This window comes from Protomyctophum bolini (assembly GCF_963924005.1).
Source record: "Protomyctophum bolini genome assembly, chromosome: 9".
Taxonomy (NCBI): domain Eukaryota; kingdom Metazoa; phylum Chordata; class Actinopteri; order Myctophiformes; family Myctophidae; genus Protomyctophum; species Protomyctophum bolini.
The window spans coordinates 20,561,204-20,580,259 of NC_137870.1; the positions used below are offsets into that span (position 1 = coordinate 20,561,204).

The 19,056-nt window shown below is 43.7% G+C and overlaps 1 protein-coding gene across 8 annotated transcripts in view; it reads right to left on the reverse strand.

Annotated features, from left to right (window-relative positions):
- Window positions 1-4,410: 4,410 nt before the first annotated feature.
- Window positions 4,411-19,056, reverse strand: part of LOC308321656 (eukaryotic translation initiation factor 4 gamma 1-like) — a 58,146-nt gene continuing 43,500 nt past the window's right edge. For all 8 annotated transcript variants that reach the window (XM_080772676.1, XM_080772675.1, XM_080772674.1 and 5 more), the window contains 19 exons: window positions 18,705-18,838; window positions 17,538-17,714; window positions 16,341-16,760; window positions 14,721-14,867; window positions 14,073-14,306; window positions 12,489-12,593; window positions 11,583-11,864; window positions 11,016-11,142; window positions 10,737-10,869; window positions 10,295-10,566; window positions 10,077-10,210; window positions 9,776-9,948; window positions 9,394-9,519; window positions 9,187-9,268; window positions 8,917-9,015; window positions 8,617-8,751; window positions 7,741-7,822; window positions 6,594-6,734; window positions 4,411-6,285 (listed from right to left, as the gene is read on the reverse strand). In XM_080772676.1, the coding sequence (XP_080628802.1) occupies window positions 6,104-6,285; window positions 6,594-6,734; window positions 7,741-7,822; window positions 8,617-8,751; window positions 8,917-9,015; window positions 9,187-9,268; window positions 9,394-9,519; window positions 9,776-9,948; window positions 10,077-10,210; window positions 10,295-10,566; window positions 10,737-10,869; window positions 11,016-11,142; window positions 11,583-11,864; window positions 12,489-12,593; window positions 14,073-14,306; window positions 14,721-14,867; window positions 16,341-16,760; window positions 17,538-17,714; window positions 18,705-18,838 (3,185 nt within the window). In that variant the 3' untranslated portion in view covers window positions 4,411-6,103. The remainder of the gene's footprint in view (window positions 6,286-6,593; window positions 6,735-7,740; window positions 7,823-8,616; window positions 8,752-8,916; window positions 9,016-9,186; window positions 9,269-9,393; window positions 9,520-9,775; window positions 9,949-10,076; window positions 10,211-10,294; window positions 10,567-10,736; window positions 10,870-11,015; window positions 11,143-11,582; window positions 11,865-12,488; window positions 12,594-14,072; window positions 14,307-14,720; window positions 14,868-16,340; window positions 16,761-17,537; window positions 17,715-18,704; window positions 18,839-19,056) is intronic.

Below are 19,056 nucleotides of genomic sequence, written 5' to 3' on the forward strand. Positions count from 1 at the left end.
GTGTAGCTATGCATAAACCCACCACTGCTTGAAGCCTAGCTGGGGACTGCACCACCGGTGCTGGTTCCCTGTAAACATGGACACAGATTAAACCAAGAAAGCGTTGGGCTATGGCTTGTTTCCATTGTGGACGTCCTGTGTCATTTTATCGAAATACTATGCAAAAAAGTTGGACGCAGTCACCCTCGAAGCATGTATTTATTGAACATAACCCAAACTAAAGACTTTTTTTTTTACTAGGGTAAAAGAAAATGTCGTGTAAAAGTCGCCACACGTGGTGCGTTGTCTCATTCAATCAGCCTCAATGATTACCCTACCGGGGCGGCCTCGGCGCAGTGTTGCCAACTTAGCGGATTTGTCGTCATATTTAGCTTCTTTCCAGACCCCCCTAGCGACTGAATTAGTGAAAAGCTTCTGGCGAGAAATCTAGCTTTTTTCCCCTGGTGAATTGGGGACAAATCGTGTTGACAGGCGCCAGATATGCGCCAGAGATAAAATCTTTTTTTTTTTTTTCTCAGCCTCAAATCCGCGAAATTGGCAAAACTAAAAGTGGTCGGCGCGTCTGGTCTGGCTCACAGGTCACAGCAGGCTCAGTGGCTTCCTCGGCTCGGTTATGTGCACTGCACACTGCACAGACTGTCTACCAGTGCTTCCTCCTTTCTTGCTCTGCCTAGGCGAGTGCGCTCCGGTGCGGTATTTCCGAACGCGCCCCTCGAGCTCGACAGAGCAAGAAAGGAGGAAGCACTGGCAGCTCAGTTTAGTCTGCTAGTAAAAAATAAAATACACACTCGGATGCATAAAGTATTAACCTTCTAATTCCTGTATGGATCGGAACAAAATAGCGTTCTAAACATTAGTTAAATTGAGGTATGTTTTTTTTAAATATTACAATGAGTTTAAACGATGTGTTATCAAATGAAGAGATGATACAAACTAAGTGCACTAAGGGGCGCCTAAAAGTCGCTAGGGACGCAAAAAAGTCGCTAGGGGCGGCGCGCGCTACGCGCGCGCATATCCCACCCCTGGCGACTTTTGGCGACTTTTCGAGGAGCCACTAGCTACTTCCGTTACTGGAGAGTTGGCAACACTGCCTCGGCGGTCTACCTAACATGTTCGTCGAAACCACGTTGGTTAGCTCCTCTCGGGACCCTCGCCTATACCTTTTCTGTATTTTGGACGGCGTTACCGAGAGCCCCGAAAGGGGCTACCAGTCCACGTTGGTTTGTGTTTAATATTTAGGCCTAAATCCATCCACATCATATCATGACGACGGGTTCCGACTTTTAAACTTTGAACGTGCCGTGGTCATGGAACCTCTAAACATCGAAGTGTGCTCCTCCCCTCGCCTTACACATTACCGGTATTATAATGTTAACTTAACATTGTGTTCTCACTCATGTATACATTCAGGTTTATTTTTTATTAAAAGTCGTGTTGCAGGCGGCCGACATTCTGCGGCCTGTCTATCATGACATCAAACAACTTTACATTCACGTCCAAACAGTCAAACTCCGCACTAAAACCCTGCTGTTTTGTATCTACAGTAAGTATTTCGACACCAAGTCACGCATATTATAACACATACATTGACATAAATAAATTGTGCTCTTCGTCTTTTCGCCGACCTTACCTCTTCAAAGTTGAGAAGAAAAAGAAGGATGATTAATGAGCCACGATTGCACGTGTGCGTACGTAGACTGCGTACCGAGCAGAAGCGATGATTGACAGGCTGATTGACCTGTGACAGGTAGCACAGAGCCTTTAGACCCGCCCTGCCACGCCCCTAAAATCGCGGCGATAATACTCCCATACCCCGGCCGGTGGGTAGCACCCTGATTGGTTAGAACCATAGAGTTAGAACGTCGCCAGGCAACGGGTGGTCACTTGTTTCGTTTTGTTTGTGAAGGGGGCGGGTGGAGGTTGGGGGTTTGAGGAGTTCGCTACCGACGCCAGGGTAGCGAATGGAGTTATTGGAGTAATGTATAGGTGTAGGTAGGTGTACCAATGCACCATCGTGATTCTGAACTTTCATCTGTTCTGAAGAATGCACTGGAGCTTCTAGATTATCTTGCTAGGATGAGGATAATGATGATGACACACACGCACGCGCACACACACACACACACACACACACACACACACACACACACACACACACACACACACTGCCCTGGGCTCTAGCAGCTGAGCTGAACCAAAGTAAGTGCAGATGGTGGTTTTGATTATTCAGAGGAAGATGCCTAATGTAAATGATGTAGTGTAGTGGAAAGTTGTTTCATAGACTGAAATCACTGTGGTTATGGTTAAACATCGGTATCTGTTCAGTGTTGGAGAAAATCTAAAATAAAGTTGGAATATTCTTTAGCAGCACTTCACTCCCCCTAGTGTCACAATAGTAGAAGGCATTGTGACCAGCTTGGAGGAGGGTGGATGTGTGAAACTGGAGTCATTAAAGTGAGGGGAGGAAAGTTGTAGCATGAGAAATAAATAATGCTCTCATTACATCGCCAAAATACTAGTGTAAAATATAATATAAACCTTCCTTTCAAAATGTAATCTGTTTTTGTGGTAGCTGAAGCAAATGTGCTGCCTTGAAGAGGTCCAGAGTGGAAATGGGAAAGGGGTTTGGTTGATTGTAGTATGTATTAACAGTTTGCAGAATTACAGTACATTTCAACCACAACTCCATACAAAAACTGTTAACTGTGGGACGACACCATAAAGCATTACACTTGTTTAAAATAGGGTCCACCATTTTCAATTCATCAGAACATTTAGAGATGTACAAATATACACTTCTAGCCAAAAACAACAAAAATACACTGAGGCGAAAAAAGGGTGGTGGGGGGGGGGGGGGGGTGGTTCAGATTTTACGGGGGCCAGTTTCGAATTGTAGCCGTCCGTAGGTGCCCTTTGAGAGAGGTTTTGAAGGAGTCAAGGGATTCGCAAACCTATAACCCTAATACCAGAAGCATCAATGCGTGTCCATGCATGGAATCTTCTGCACACCTACTATGCATCTGTAGTACACCAGATGCACAGATATACCTGAATAACATATAACATATTACGGTGATAAATACCTAATTTTTACAGATAAATTATCTAAATACCTGCTTCGGTTCTCCCAACAGAATTGTATAATGTTCTGATTTGAAAGTTTGTTTCATCAACAGTTACGTAGTTTGCATCAAAATCCTAAAGAATGACTCTGATTCTTTTTTCTTTACCTTTACCAGGTTGTCGCCCAAACTGGTGACTCTTATTGGACACTCAAGTCTGAGTCCTGGAACACAAAACCTTGAGCCTTACCAAAGTGGAGCCATCCTGGACCTGTACCATGCTTTCACAGCCATGTCCCCCTCATCTATTCTGAACTCAAGTATCTGGTGTACTGAGAAGTTCTCCTTGAGAGATAAGTCAGACAACAACCTCAATCTTTCAACCCCTGTGCTGTCACAACTAACTTCGCATAACCAGGCTTTCCACCTCAGGTCACAACAGTTGTTCCAAACATTTCTTTCAAAGTTTCATACAACAGGCAGCCCAGGCAGAAGACTACTGTACAGCTGTCGGCAGGAGAAAATTCATCACTGAAAGCACAACTTGAGTAGCCTACTCAGCTGAAGGGTTTACTCCGTTACCATGATTATCCAATAATAGAGTGTATGCGCATGCATAAAGTTAATGGAAAAATAGTGGCAAAGTGACTTGTCGTTTAACATCATTAATGCAATCAGATAGGACTTTTCTGTTTGGATGTATGGGCTGTCAAGGCCAGAAAAGTTGTTTAATTTGTGACGTTCCCTTAAAAGAAACTGTGCTGTAATACTAATACAGTCCATTTGATGCTTGTACTGGGTAGACGGGAGCTTTACTACTTCTTGTCTTAAGATGAATATCTAAATTGCTGCTGAGCTTGTAGTTCTATTTTCTTTTTATATTTCTGTGAACATTTAAACATTTTCACCTATGACATGGCTAAAATGGGAATGCCAGATTCAAAGTGGTTAATGTAAGCAACAACTTTGAAACTATGACAAACGGCTAAACGAGATGCTCTTCATTGTAAACCTACAGCACATCAGGCAATTTCCCCAATTAATTCTCCCCCATTTGGTGAAAGGCTGTGCTGATTAGAAGTTAAATCAGTCTGCGGCACTGGCCAGACAAAAAGGTTAACACACAAAGCACACAGCGGCAGCATTGCTATTTGATTGGTTGAGAAAGGAAACAACGAGCTCCATTTCCTCATTCCAGCTCACAATTAAAGTACAGTAGAGGCATTCAGCTCTATTGTGTGGTCCAACAGAACAGTGGGGGCACAGAGGGCCAGAACGCACAGGGCACACATGACCGTGAAACCTGGCCCTGTGGTGCATCTTATTCTTCACAAAGAGGACGAGTGTGGCCGTTTTCTTCCTTTTATTTGCAATGTTCTTTATTATCTCTTCCAGTTTCAGATGTGAAAAGAGGCATTAATTTTCTTTAATTAAATATCTTTTTTAATAAAGTAAAGCAAAAAGGTATTTACACTTTTTTTTTTTGTCTTTTCTTTTTCTTCTTTCAATTAAATCGTAATCAATGACTTGGGGTGGATAATTATAAGCACCTTCTGCCAGCTGGGGAGAGAAACATAAATACAGGGGTGGGGTGGGGGGCCTGCCACTTGTTTGTTTCCAAAGGGGAGAGCGGGTTACATGGCATTTCATTTGCATGTTTCATTTATATTAAAAAACAAAAAAAGTATATTTACAGAACTCTCCTGAAATGCATTTCCACTCATGGAAGCAGAAAAGTATCTGTACTGTTAAACGTGAGGGATTTGTGTGTATGTGTGTGTGTGTGTATATATATATATATATATATACACACATATACATGATATACTATATATACACACCCACATACATACACAAATCCCTCAAGTTGGGATGTATGTATGTATATATGCTATGTATATACGCTATACATATATAGACATACATACACACGCTGGGAGATATATATGTATATATATATCTCACACGTATCACGTATCAATAATACCTTTTTCCTTTTTTCCCTCTTTATTGCTTTACTTAGCAGTAAAGTTAAGCAAACTTTTTTTTTTCTTGAAGGATGACCCATCGCTCTTTCAGCCCACAGGTCTTTTTGAAGTGCAGGTAGCATGTAAAAATAGACACACATCAGAGGGAAGGTGTAGGGGTGTTGCGTAGCCATTTGGGGGAGCATCGTGACCCCATCCCCCAGCAGCAAAAGGTCATTGTCCATCGCCCCTAAAGGTCATCCAAAGGTCCATGTCCAAACCTTAAGGAGTCCACAACCGTTCCTTAAACTGTCTGAAATGTCCATAGACAGCTGTTGTGTCCTCCTTTCGTTGTGTTTCATTCATAATTCTTATATTATATAAAAAAAGCACACTCCAATCATCCAACACCCAGAAAAAAGAGAAGACAAACAGCTAACCATCTACATAAGCTTGTCATATAGATCATACGCCAAACATACGCAAACAGATGTCACCACGTCTTGTCCACGTGGTGCACAAGTATGTCATCAAAAAATAGAGATGTGAGCAGCTTTTTAAAGTTCTCCTGTTGGGGTTTGTACTTTGTCATGATTGTTTTTTTTGTTTTTTTTGTGGTTAAGCAAAACTTCTCCCATAGTGTCACTGCGGAAGAAGCCATTTTAAAACATGGAGATAAAAAAGCAACACTGAAAGAACTCAGCATCTTACTCTCTACGGTGCCACAACACCTCAGTATTTCATCTTCCAAATCTTCTCTTTTTTAGTTTAAGCACTTATTTCATTGAGTTCAAAAACACATTCGGCAGCACAGGAAAAATATAATATGAAGAAACTGAAAGAAAAACAAAAAACAAAATAGTACGATCGAATGTTCGATCCGTAATACAATCTCTCCCAGTTGAAGAAAGGTTTTTTTTCTTGCTTTGTATTTTTCTGTTTATGCAGAAGGATTTTGCTGATTCAGTGTCTTCTGAATCTTCCACTCAACAATCGCACTCCCACATGATCAATGTCTGACACCCCACCAGGCTTTCTTGAAGTCCAGGGGGTGGGGCAGGAGTAGTGGGGGGCCTAGCTGTTGTCAGACTCATCCTCTGCCTCGCGGAGCCAGGTGAAGAAGGCGGTGACGGACTTTAGGGCCACACCCTTGCCCTGTTGCTCGGCAGTGTCCTTGCTGGACTCCCACTTGTAGAAGGCCTCCTCTTTGATCACGTCCTCGTCATAAAGGGTGTCAAAGAACATCCGCAGAAGGTCTAGAGAGAGAAGAGCCGACAAGAGAAGGTGAGAAGAGAGACCAGATCGAAAGTTTTACGTACCAGCCTAAAAGTAAATTTAATACACTACATTTTTTGGCCCTGGAAAGCAGCTGTGTCATTTTCAATTTGAGCTAAATAAAAAGCAGATATACAAGCTCATAATACCTTCATACACAGTTGTGGCTGTCTTGGGTCTGCTTTGCTCACGTAATATTAATATGACATAATGAGAGTCCTGGTTTGGGGTTAATGAATGGTACTAGTCTAGCGTGCATCACATGGTGGTAAACATGAATGACACTCACTGGCAGGCTGCTCCATCTCCACCATGAGGGCCTGCAAGGCATAGAGAGCTTGCAACTCCATCTGTTCGTCCTTCAGGTATTTCTGCAGCAGCTTGGCTCTGTGGTTGATCTTCTCACTGTCCACCTTGTATGGATTCTCACCTGAAGGACAAGAGTGGTGCCAAAACTGACAATGTCAAACACTCAAGCACCACTACCAACTCAAGGCATCATAAGGGTGTTTTACGTTATTGCCAACTCTGGCTGCAAAATGTATTATTAAATACTCTCAATGCACACACGCAGGTTTGTAAAGAACTTGGGCCTCTTCCCTACTTGCTTCACAAAGTTCACAGGTATTACCGATGATACTAATGAAGGCTCATTCTGGTCAAACAAGAGTCTGGGTGCTGCTATTGTGCTCACTGAAAACACTGCTACACCAGTGAGTCTCAAAGTACGATACAGACTCTCTTTCATGCCAACTGCTATCAGACTATACAATGCGAATGCATAAGAACTGCCTCCCCCCAAATGGCATATGGTCCTTGGCGGTCCTGGTCTTGTGTGGTTATGTCCATTTGTGTCTGTTTTGTGTTCTTCTGTCTGTCCAGTATTTTTAGTTTTTTATGTGTCACATTATGCTGTTTTAACGCTTCAATTTCCCCTCGGGGATTAATAAAGTATATCTCATCATCCATCCATCACTTTTCCAAACCGGAACAAGAGGTGAAAACGCCTCATGCACTGGGTGAGCAACTCAATGCAAGTGGATGGGAGGGAAATTCCGGTGCCGTCTCTATTATTTATAACTCGCGGGGAGGTAGTTTCGGAGAGGGCCGAGGAGAGATAAACCAGTGAATGAAATTGTCCGAACACGGAAATAAAATGTATTCATTCGAATGATAGTGGCTACTGCGTTAAGAGCAGAACATAATCTTCAAGGATAGAACTTCTTTATTTAAATAAAATAATGGCAAATCACTCATCATATTTTATAAAAATAAAGAAGTCTAAACCACTTTGGTGTTCATAACATATCTGGGCAGCCCTGTATCTGGCAGAATAACCATCTATCTATCCTCTGCTTGCTGAAACTGTGGTATCCTGCACATTCTAGGCAAACTGTCATCCGAGCTGGACTATGTATGGCGAGAAGTGTACTCACAGATCATGGCGGATACGCAGATAGAGGTCATCAACGCTCTGACAAACGTGTTGGAGGACGTCTGCTCTTCCTCCAGGTTGGCCTGCACACAAACTCACACTGATTAACATTCATGATGATGACGGGTGATAAGCAGGGTTAACAATGCAACTATAGCGTTCAAAAAAAAGATCACACCTGTGTGAAGTGAGGGGCGCTCTCTCATCATACATCATCTCATTCTCAATGTTTGTTCACACAGACCCTCAAAGCTGGACATAGGAGGGTCTAGCGCCCCTCAAGAATCGAACCACATGGGAATAGTGTGGCTTGAATGTTGATCTTAGACGTCATGTGGCCAGCCTGTGACGTCAGTCATTTATGACGTCAGTCGTCTCTATGCCATATCTATGATGATGCATGATGCCAAATTTGTGCAAGATGTCAGCATGATTTGACATTGACATCTCTGCAGTTTATTAGAATATCAATCCCCAACATGGTTTGATGTATTTGTCTGATTTCGACAGACAATTGCCAAAGTGTGTGGTACTGGTATCCATTAATTAATTAACTGCCATCTTGGTTGTTTGCACTGTCATAGATTTATGGTCTGTGTATGAGTGCTGTCATAGATTTACGGTCTGTGTATGAGTGCATCAAGTGTCAGCTGGTCAGAAAATCTTGGAAGTGCAAGAAATAGAAACTCCAAGGCACTGCCGAAGTTCCTGATAATGTAATTGTATTTTTAGTGACCTAACCTAGACGAACAACGTTCAGCGTTGGTTAGTCACGAGTACGCTGTAACCTTAAAGCTGATGGTCACAAACAGAACTAAACATTGACCTAGATTTGAGACCAAATGTCTTAAACCCTCTTTAGGACATTTAAGCGTACCTCGATCCAGTCGAAGATCCTGGTGTTGTCGGCATTGTCCTGGATTAGTCTGTCCAGCTGTTTGCTCATTTCAGTGGGGCTCACCTCTTCCTTCTTGCCCGTCTCAGTCTCATCGCCCAGGGTGAACTCCACATTCTATGAAGATACAGGACAGAGGACAACATGATATGTTTGACATGTCCAATAACATGATTCTGTTGGAAACGTATTGGCTGGTCTTGCACATGCCTAAAATTAACAGATAGATAGGAAGCTGTGCCGTCTTTGACTGAAAATGAGTGGTGCAGGTGGAGCTCTGACCTTTTCTGTCACAAACTTATTGACATCTTCGTCCTCAGGCAGGAAGTCTTTCCAGCCAAGGCCTGCCTCCCTCCACATGGCTCCCACCTTTATATGGTTCTGCAAGAGCAAGAGAGGAAGATCGTATTCAGACCGATGCATTCATCAATGTAACAACACCCTTTAGTGGGTTAGTTTAACATCATTCAGCATTCCAGTGTAATGAATGAATGATATTGTGACAGTGTGTCAGGGTTAATAGGGTGAGTAATTAACAGGGTGAAATCTCACCATTCCTTTGCAGAGTAGAATGAGGATATGGACCAACAGGTCTCCGGCCTTACCCAGAGGAATGAGAGGCTTGGAGATTTCCCTGCACACAGACAGACACAAAATATTTCCCTCATTAGAAAACTAATTTGACATATTGGTGTTAATTGCAGAACATGCTTCACAGTCTCAGATGTGTGTAAGCCTCCAATGAGGCCTGGGACTCACTTGAAGAGCTGTCCCATGGGGATACCTCCCTCGTGCAACATGGGGGTGATCAGCTCAGCCAGGTACAACCAGAAGAGTGGGATGTCTATAGCCATATCCTCTGCCACGTCTAGGATATCTTTAAGCCTGGAAACACAAACTGAGTTTAGGGTATTTTGCACATCAAGCCCCGATTCAAATACACGTTATGAAAATATAAGCATTTGACACTCGCATCACAGCAAGTGCAAAGTTAATTTTCTACAACCATTCCTGAGTACGTTTGCACACAGAATCTGCATTCTTTAAATTGAGGTCAATTTAAAGAATGCAGTTAAAGCTGCCAGACTGTCTCGCTAAAGAATGACTTGGCTTAATGACAGTCTCTCTCAAACGGTCTTACCCTTTGTAGTACTGCTGTGTAGGCATCATGCCAGTCTTGATGAGCTGGTGCAGCAACAGCCCCATGTGCTCTCGCACGCTGGCGTTGCGCTCTAGCGTGCTCTCCAAACCGTGCCGCACAAACACAAACAGCAACTGGGCGCTGTTCATCTCCTGTACGCACTGCAATGCCTCCTGTTGGTTCAGGCGAGCACAAACACAGACAGTTAAGCGCAACGCTGGGAGGATTTACCATAGCGTACCCAACATCACATTTCAAAGCTCTTGCTCATGTTTTCCATAGAAACGGCACGGGTGTGTACCTTCATGTCTTTGATGTGGAGATATTCTTCGATGATGGCCGTGGATTTCTTTTCCAGCTCCTCCTCAGTCAAGGCAGGCTTGGTGGGGGTTTGGGGACGTGGAGGTGGAGGGGTAGGAGCTGCCTCCCGCTTCACTGTTAAAAAATACACAGTCAGAGACCAGCTCATTTCTTTTTTTTAGACAAAGCTTCATGCCGTCCATCCAGTGGTTTACGCACCATTCTCTTTGCTCCTGGCGCGGTCTCTGTCTCTGCTACCGCGGTCTCTGTCCCTCTCCCGGTCATCCGTCATGCTGGCCACACGGCGGACAGCGTCGACTGGCCCGCGGTGGTCTCTCTCGCGGCTGTTCTCCTTCTCCCGGCTGAAGCTGCGTTTGGTCACAGTCAGTCTGTTCCTGTCGTCCCGCCTGTCGTCCCGCCTGTCGTCCCGTCGGTCATCCCGTCTGTCAAATCGGTCGAAGCGGTCCCCACGCTCTCTACTAGAGCTATTTCTGTGGTAAGGGGAGAGGAGGGGGTTGGAAATGGATTGGAGCTCAGATCTGAGTGACAAAACAGAGCCTTGTGTGTGTGTATGTATGTGTATATAATATAATTTATATATACATACAATTTATATTTGATAGAATGAATATGAAAAAATGCACAGGGCTGCTATTCTGACCTCTGAGGCACTCGTCTATCTGATTCTTGAGCGGAACCTGAGGTGGCCTGCTGCAGAGCAGAGAATCTGTTCAGGGTGCTGGTGGCCGGACGGTTGCCTGACTCTGAGGCTGGGACTGGAGCTGGAGCTGGACCTGGATACACACACGCGCACACACACACACACACACACACACACACACACACACACACACACACAGATATCCATGTTCAGTCAAACAAGTGTTGTGGTATTCTCAAGAAAAAATGGAAACGATCTGATAGACTGAAGGGTACCTACCGCTACCAGGCTCTGCAGGCTTGGCAGTACTGGTAGTGGTTCCACCGCTGCTACCTTTACCCCAACTGCCCCACGAGCCTTTACCTCCTGGAGCCAGCAGCTGGTTGTTAAAGTCAAGAATTGGAGTCTGTGGAGGTGGTGATCATAGGTTAGAACCACCTGGTAGTTAGAAGTTAGAACCACCTGTTATTTAGGACTACTGGCTGGGTGTTGGTTAGCACCACTGGTTGGTTTGCATTATCAGGAACTCAGCATGAGACGGTTGAGAATAAACTATCTCTAGGCCCATCTTTTATCTTTTACTAATTTAGTTAAAAAAAATATATATAGTAGAATATCATAGTCTCTATGTCACCAGGTCTGGTTATAATACCAGTAGGAACAATATGCCTAACATCCATGTTTTTTGGTGAGGGAAGAAACCCATGAACAAGGGAATAACAAATGGAAGACAAACTGAATAATCAGGTTTGAAACAGTTCTTTGTTAACTTGTGAGGCAACACATGGATCACGAAAAGTCCCCAGGCTATGTATTGGAACCCCTAAAGACACGACCACATCCTACCTTGGTGATTTTGCTGAGACGTGACGTGTCGATGGGTCGGTTCTTGGTGGAGATGGGGACTGTGTTCCAGCCCTCATCCTGGGGCTGGCTACGGCCCTGGGGGTGAGCTCCCCGCCCGCCAGGCCCCCCTCCACCCATCCTGCCCCCCGAGCCTCCGATCGGCTTGGACATGAATGCGTGCTGGACCTTCATCTGTTCTCTCTGCTCCTCCATCTCGGCATCTTTGTGGATCTGGTCGATGGTCTTGGGACCCTGGTCCCCTCGCCTGGGCACCCAGTTATTCTGGGACAGAGGGAGGGACAGGTAGATGATGAGTACCAGGCTTGTGGTGTCGCACTAGCAGCTCGTACTGGTTTGTGCAGTGACAAGGGACTAGAATACAAAGGGAACTGGGGATTGCCATAACAGCTAAATTGGGTAAAGTAAAACATGTTTGCCTGAATGAGGATAAGACAAGTATTGATACATTGTTATAATAACAGGTCTGATGTACAGGACAGGTCTGCATCTCCAGTTATGGGCTGATAAGAATGAAATAGTTATACACAGTTATACATAGTTAAAATCACTATACAACACGCTACATTCACAAACATACAGCACTCAGGCATGAATTACAAAATGACATAAAATATGTCAAACCAGATAAGCTATTGTTCATAAGAAAAGCAGTCATTAAAATAGTGTTTTTAATGCTGAATGACAGAATGAGTTATCTTTTGGAATTGGAGTCTTGTTGTTAGATATTATGTTATCCTGTGAGGACAATAAAACAGCGAAGAATACATACTGCTAAAAACCTAGAAAAACTACTACCGTACATAATGACATCTCATGTGCAGGTTACATACACACAATATGATAACCCATCTTGTTGTATGTGAAAAGTAGTCGTTTATGTGTTACCCGTCGCAGATCCAACACATCCTGCAGCATGAAGCGGATCCTAGAGGAGGTCTTCTTCTCCTTGATAATCTTCTCCATTTGATGGAAGTACTGGTCCATGCGAGGCTTAACAAAAATACAATTCAGTTAGTGCCGTCATAGATGCTTGCGATTTGTTCAGTAAATTTCCCTCATGCAGACAGCATGGTAGCTACATTTGTAATTTACACACAACACTTTCATCACCATCTAGTGTTCATGTGATGTTACCGCAAACTACTTCCGGGTCACACAGCCCAGCACAGCGAGAGGAGGAGAAAAACATTGTACGAGCAACAGCCGACATGTCTTAGCTTTCGCCAGAAGTGGTAATACGTCGGGCGCGATGCGATAAAAAAAAAAAAAGTATTTTTCTGAGAAAACAAGCAGCAAATAATCCACAATGAACGTTTCCTTATGGGGTGTGCGCTAGGGCATTCATTAAAAAAACGATGCATCGACTTCATTAACACAAGTCGATCAAAATTAGAAGTCCCCATATTTTTGCTATGTGTGTGTACAGAATTCAAACTGTAGGATTGGTTATTGTCACGGTCACGGACATAAGTCATTCTTTCCCTTTGCATCGGAGTTCAGCCACAGCCTTAAATACCTGCAGCTGTGTTCTCCTTTGATGTGTGCTCTCAGCGTGTCCCACTAATTGACTGGCTGTTGAACTGCGCTGTGTCAGAGTGAGAAGTACAGAAGCGCGCAAACTTTCACCCCAAACTTTCTCCCCCCACCCCCCAGCTGACAGTGACCAGCTTTACACGCGGGACGCATGAATCTCTGTCTCCGGTCAGTGCAGGTTGTTTGCATGGCTCAGAAAAGACGAAGCTTGAGGATGTTATGAGAGTTGTTATCGGAGGAGGAGAAGGGAGGAGGAAATGTTCACGTCGTGAACGTGGAAGGTAACATTGAATTCTGATCTGATGATGTGACAAACTGCTGCTGGCTGCAATTAATTATACCTATGACCCATGTCTCTATTGTGTTCTGAAGGTACAAGGGTATTTTGTGTTCATATGGCTGGAACGAGCCGTTATGCTGCACTCAGTGTGCTGTGCCAATTATGCCTTGTCTGTCTGTTGCGTTCTCTTTCTGGTCTATGTGCCAGTGTGCGGGTGCACCGTTTAGTGTTTACTATTAAATGTATGTTTTGATAATCATTACCTTGACATAGATACAGTGTGTGTATGTCTTTTCTAATGGGTTTCTGTGCCATATTGGAGAGGCTCTGTTTGACATGCTCTGTCGTTTGACATGCTCCGTATTTGAGTGTGCGCACCACCACACCCCCCCGTTATAAAACCATGCATCGACTCAACTTCCACTTTACTGTCCGACAAGTCGACAGGGAAAAATCTCAACTCGTTAATGCCCTAGTGTGCGCGCATTAATCCTAGCAGCCTGGACAGCACGAAAGGTTAGTTTTGAGTTTCGGCTGCTTGGAATTGAACCCGCCATATGGTGGTTATGGCGATCTGAGGGGTAAAATCCGTCATCTGGCGGGTTATGGGGCGGCTTGGCGTCCTGGGTGTTAATGTATTATTATGCAGTATGTACCTTGGCCTTCTCAAAGTCGAGGTCTTTGCCAATGGTGGCGAAAAGTCTACACAGGCACTCCAGGGACTCTTCGTCGTGGTTTTTGAGCAGCTTGACGATACAGTCGTGCATGATCACTTCCGTCAGCATCTTGAGCTTGAACAGCTCCCCGATGAACTTGATGTTGCCCAGAGAGCGCCTCCTGGCCTGGTCCTTGGCATAATCCAGCTCCACTTTGAGGCGGTCCTTCTCCTCCTGGTTGTGGCATTTCCGGAAGTTAATATGGCAGGTTAGCTTACAATGGATTCCTGGGTAATTTATTATACAGATTCAACATTAAAGACACATTGGTGTTGTAGTTTTTGTCAAACATCATTATTTTAGTTTTAATGTACTGACGGAAATATAATAACGATATGTTTCTTTAATATATACAACTTTAATCAGTTTCACAAGGTGAATTACTTTCTTTTTTTACTTCAGCATCTGCTCGTTGTTAAGCCCTAACCACACCAAAGGGTCAAGACGCTTTACACATCTATGTGAATGTGGAACAACAACAAGTGACAAAATCAAACTTAAAATCATCTGGGATTTTTTAGACTGACAATTTACGTGATTTATAGACTTAAATGTGGCTGACATGATATTAATAGAACATGAGCATACCGCTGGGGCAGCATCCAGCTCTTTCTGTTTCTTCTCAAATATTTCGTCATCATCTTTGTCCTTCTCAAACTCCTTCTGGCAGCGGTTGAGCAGCAGCTTGCGGAAATTCACGACTCCCGGCTTATCTCCTGTGGTGGGGACTTTGAGCTGAGGAGGGTAAAGACATGGGAGAATGGTTATCATACAGCTACACTGGTTAGTTGAGCTATAAAGGAGAATGGTTATCATACAGCTACACTGGTTAGTTGAGCTATAAAGGAGAATGGTTATCATACAGCTACACGGGTTAGTTGAGCTATAAAGGAGAATGGTTATCATACAGCTACACTGGTTAGTTGAGCTATAAAGGAGAATGGTTATCATACAGCTACACGGGTTAGTTGAGCTATAAAGGAGAATGGTTATCATACAGCTACACGGGTTAGTTGAGCTATAAAGGAGAATGGTTATCATACAGCTACACTGGTTAGTTGAGCTATAAAGGAGAATGGTTATCATACAGCTACACGGGTTAGTTGAGCTATAAAGGAGAATGGTTATCATACAGCTACACGGGTTAGTTGAGCTATAAAGGCCCTTTCAGGCAGTGGTGGAAAAAGTAGTCAATTTTCTTTTACTACGACATTCCCGCCTTTTGTTTTATGTGTTTAATCCGCCGTATTGTAATAATTAAAAAGAAACTCCGTCTTTGCCGTGGAGATGGAGACGAGACGTTCATGTTATGATGACAAAACCGGAAAAAGGGCTTCTGGGAAATTGAGGCCAATGCAAATGAACGGGGTACAATGCCTCATGGAGGAGGGTCTTGAGGAGCGGTCTTGCGGCGCACCAAGATGGCGGGTGGTGCGATCGTTCATAACAAACAGAGGAACCTTTTTTTGCCGGATTTTCAGGGATCAAAAGCCCAAATAATTCAGCGTATGCTCTAAAGGTAATAAAACAATCTCGGCAGCGTAGAATATTTGATTAAAATGTGGGTTGCGCATTTTATGGAGTCAAACTGTTAAGTAAAAGTATCAATATAATATTGCAATGTATGTAGAAATACTCTGTACAAGTAAAAGTCAATATCAAATGTACCTGAATAAAAGTACAAAAGTGTTGGCATCAAAATGTACTTAATGCAGAAAGTACTCATTATGCAGAATGTCCCATATCACAAGTATGTATACAAATATTTTCTGGATCGGCTATTTTCAAATGGATTTCGTTCCAAGGTCTCAATGCAAAGACAAACTTGTGTTTAGATCAGCTTTTCCTCCATTTTGCAATCCGTGCCCAGCTGAATGCCACGTTTCACGCGGGTATTCATTCGTGTGTAGAGGTCAAAGTTCAACTTAGTTTGTACGCAAGCACAGGCTGACTTTGTTTGATGCAGCAACATTGGAAATAGTGGGTTTTAGAGTGCAGTTGTGTGTTGTGCCTGAAAGCCCCATAAAAGTGAATAGTAAAGACAATCAGATTAACAGCAATGGGGTAGGCCTATGTGGTTAGAAAGTTACATTGGCCATCCCATCGGTTAACATATCAGTGACCCAGAAACGTGGCACAAAATGGAAGTCATTACTGGAGCAGAAAAGACCCACACACATGTGTACACTCAAACAACAAAAGACGTACCCCCATAAGGCAGCGGCACATGTTGGCATAGGCCACAGAGAAGTTGGGCTCAGAAATGGCCTTCTCAAAGATGAGGTCGATGACTCCCTTCAGACGTTCCTCCGTGTCAATGGTGAGCTCCGTCACCTGCTTCATCAGCTGTTGGAACATCTGGGGGGTCAGCTTGTTCAGGACGCTGCGCACACGCTTGAAGAGCTCTTTGGTCTTGGCCTCCTCTGTCTCGTCCTCTGCCTCCTCTGGCCCTTGCACTTGCTTCGGCATCTTGGCCTGCGGCTTCCAGGCCTTCTCTGCCTTGTTGAGCTGCACGTCTTCGGTCATCGACGAGCAGATTGTGATGATCTTCCTGGGCTCTTTCCTCTGGCCCTGCTGGGAGCGACGAGGCCCACCGCTCTGCAGGCTTATAGGAGTCATACCTGGAGGCTGGGGGAGTGGAGGAAGGTGGAAGATAGGCTTGAGTACCGATCTCTGTACTTTTATTGGTCTATAACAGACAAACACTCAAATAAATACGCAATGGCAGCCAGTAACAGGGTAACAGGTACGGTCGCCCCTTTTCCATCTCGCCCCACTACTCTAACTAGCTGTAAATAACAAACATAATTCATGTTGGTGATTATATAAAAGGTATTATCATATTAATCAGTTAAGTTCACTCTGTATATCAACGGGCATAATAGCATGATGCCATTACAAAACATGGGCTACATGGAAGAAATGTGTTTAATAAAACTAAATTAACTGCTAGAAGGTAACTTAATTAAGCAGTCACCGTCTCTGTAAAATTCAGAAAGAATAACATGACAGAGATCGACTACTATACAATTAAATAAATCTGTATACAAGATAATTTCAGAGAGGGAGGGAAATACTAAATTAACTGTTAACTACATTAAAACATTTTGCGGGGGAGAATTGGTAAAGGGGCTAGTCGTTTGGTATTGCAGTAACAGTACCCGATATAGGTTATATAGGTTAATAGTAGAAAGTTACACCAACACCAACACATGACTAGGCCTACTATTATAATGTTGACTACCAAGATGATATTGAGCCATCTTGGACATCTGTAATAACTCATTGCGGTGTGTAAATACAGAAAAGGGTAACAATATTCATAATAAAATAAAAAGTACAGAAACATTTAGGAAATATCAAACAATTTCTGGAATACTACTGTAGAGAAGCTAGCTGGTTCACCTTCTCCAGAAGATAACTTCTTGGTCCGCCCCCACCCCCTCCCCCTCCCCCACCCCCACCACCACCCCCTCCCATTCCAGGCCTGCCCAGGTTGGCAAAGGAAGGAGTGAAATCAGGGCCACAGTTCATGCCTGGTAGACGACTGGGGTCCAGCTGTCGCAGAGGTGTCTTATTGGCCTAGGGTGAGAGGGAGGGACAGATTGACAGACAATATGATAATAAGAAATATGAAGGCTCGCACGAAAGGCGAGTACATAAACTGCGTGAATATTATTCTTATATTATTTATTATCAGCAAGACGTACAACCTAGAGCTCTTCGTAACGAAACAAACAAAATAGGTACGATCCAGGTCCGTGTTTTACCACGATCATTCGGGATAGGGTCGTAGTCTCAATAACGTTTCTATTACCTTGGGTCTCCGGTCTGTTTAACATTATGTGTAATACCCAAGTGGATCCGAGAAGACTCTTACTCTGTGTTGATCGGTAGGGAAAAGCTATGTGATGATTAGACTGTCCTGGGATCAGATTACATACAACATAAGGGGGTACAACGTTGAGAGCGCACAAATCGCAGTAACCAAAGTGTGCACCGTGGCGTGAGAGTTCATGGATACCTACATTATTGAGGTGAAAACATGCAATTTAATGTAATTTATAATGCCATTATTGTAGCAGTTACATTTAATTATTGAGTATAACTGGCATCTAGTCTACTGTACGGCATTTTAGGTTTGTCAGGTCCATAAAATAATAGGTCAGGTCTGTAATATTTCGGAACAAACCAGATCTCTGAAACAAACCTAACGGGTCCAGGTCTGTTTCTTAAAAAACAGACCTCATTCATTTCCATTGGAGTCGGTCGACTCCAATGGAAATGAATAGAAATGACAGCTTCCTGCCATTTCAGGAGGTAGAGTTCCGGACTCTATAGCATTCGGAGATTGTGGCTAGGCAAGAATAAATTTCACGGGTCCATCTCAGACCGGTTTATAAAAAATCTTGGAACCTGTCTCGGGTCCGTCATTTTGGACTCTTGAAGAGCAAGTATGTTTTGGTTGCTATGCAGGACACAACGGTGTTCCCACAGTAGTAGGTATAGACCTTAGTAATTCCCTGGGGGACTCTGGTCAACTAAGTATATAAGAATTAAATGGTCAAGTACCTTGTCCAGGACTACATCACTGATGGCTGGCAGGCCCTCAGGTTTGTTCATGCTGGCTGAGATGAACTGGAAGCCCAGAAGGAATTCTCTGTCATACTTCTTCTTGTCTTCTGGGTCAAGTGGCTGCCCTGGTTCTGGAAAAGAAAGAAGGAGACAGGAGATGAATTTGGTTTGTCTCTGTTCTTTTGGATGTTTATAAAAAGGACCACATCACAAACAACATTCTCAACTTCATAGTCCCGATCCCACTGGTTGAGAAACAGTCGCTGGCTGGCTGCATAAACGGGACTTTTGGACAGATTGTGAGACTCAGAAGACTCAGGAAGAGCAAATACACAGTGTATCCAAACAC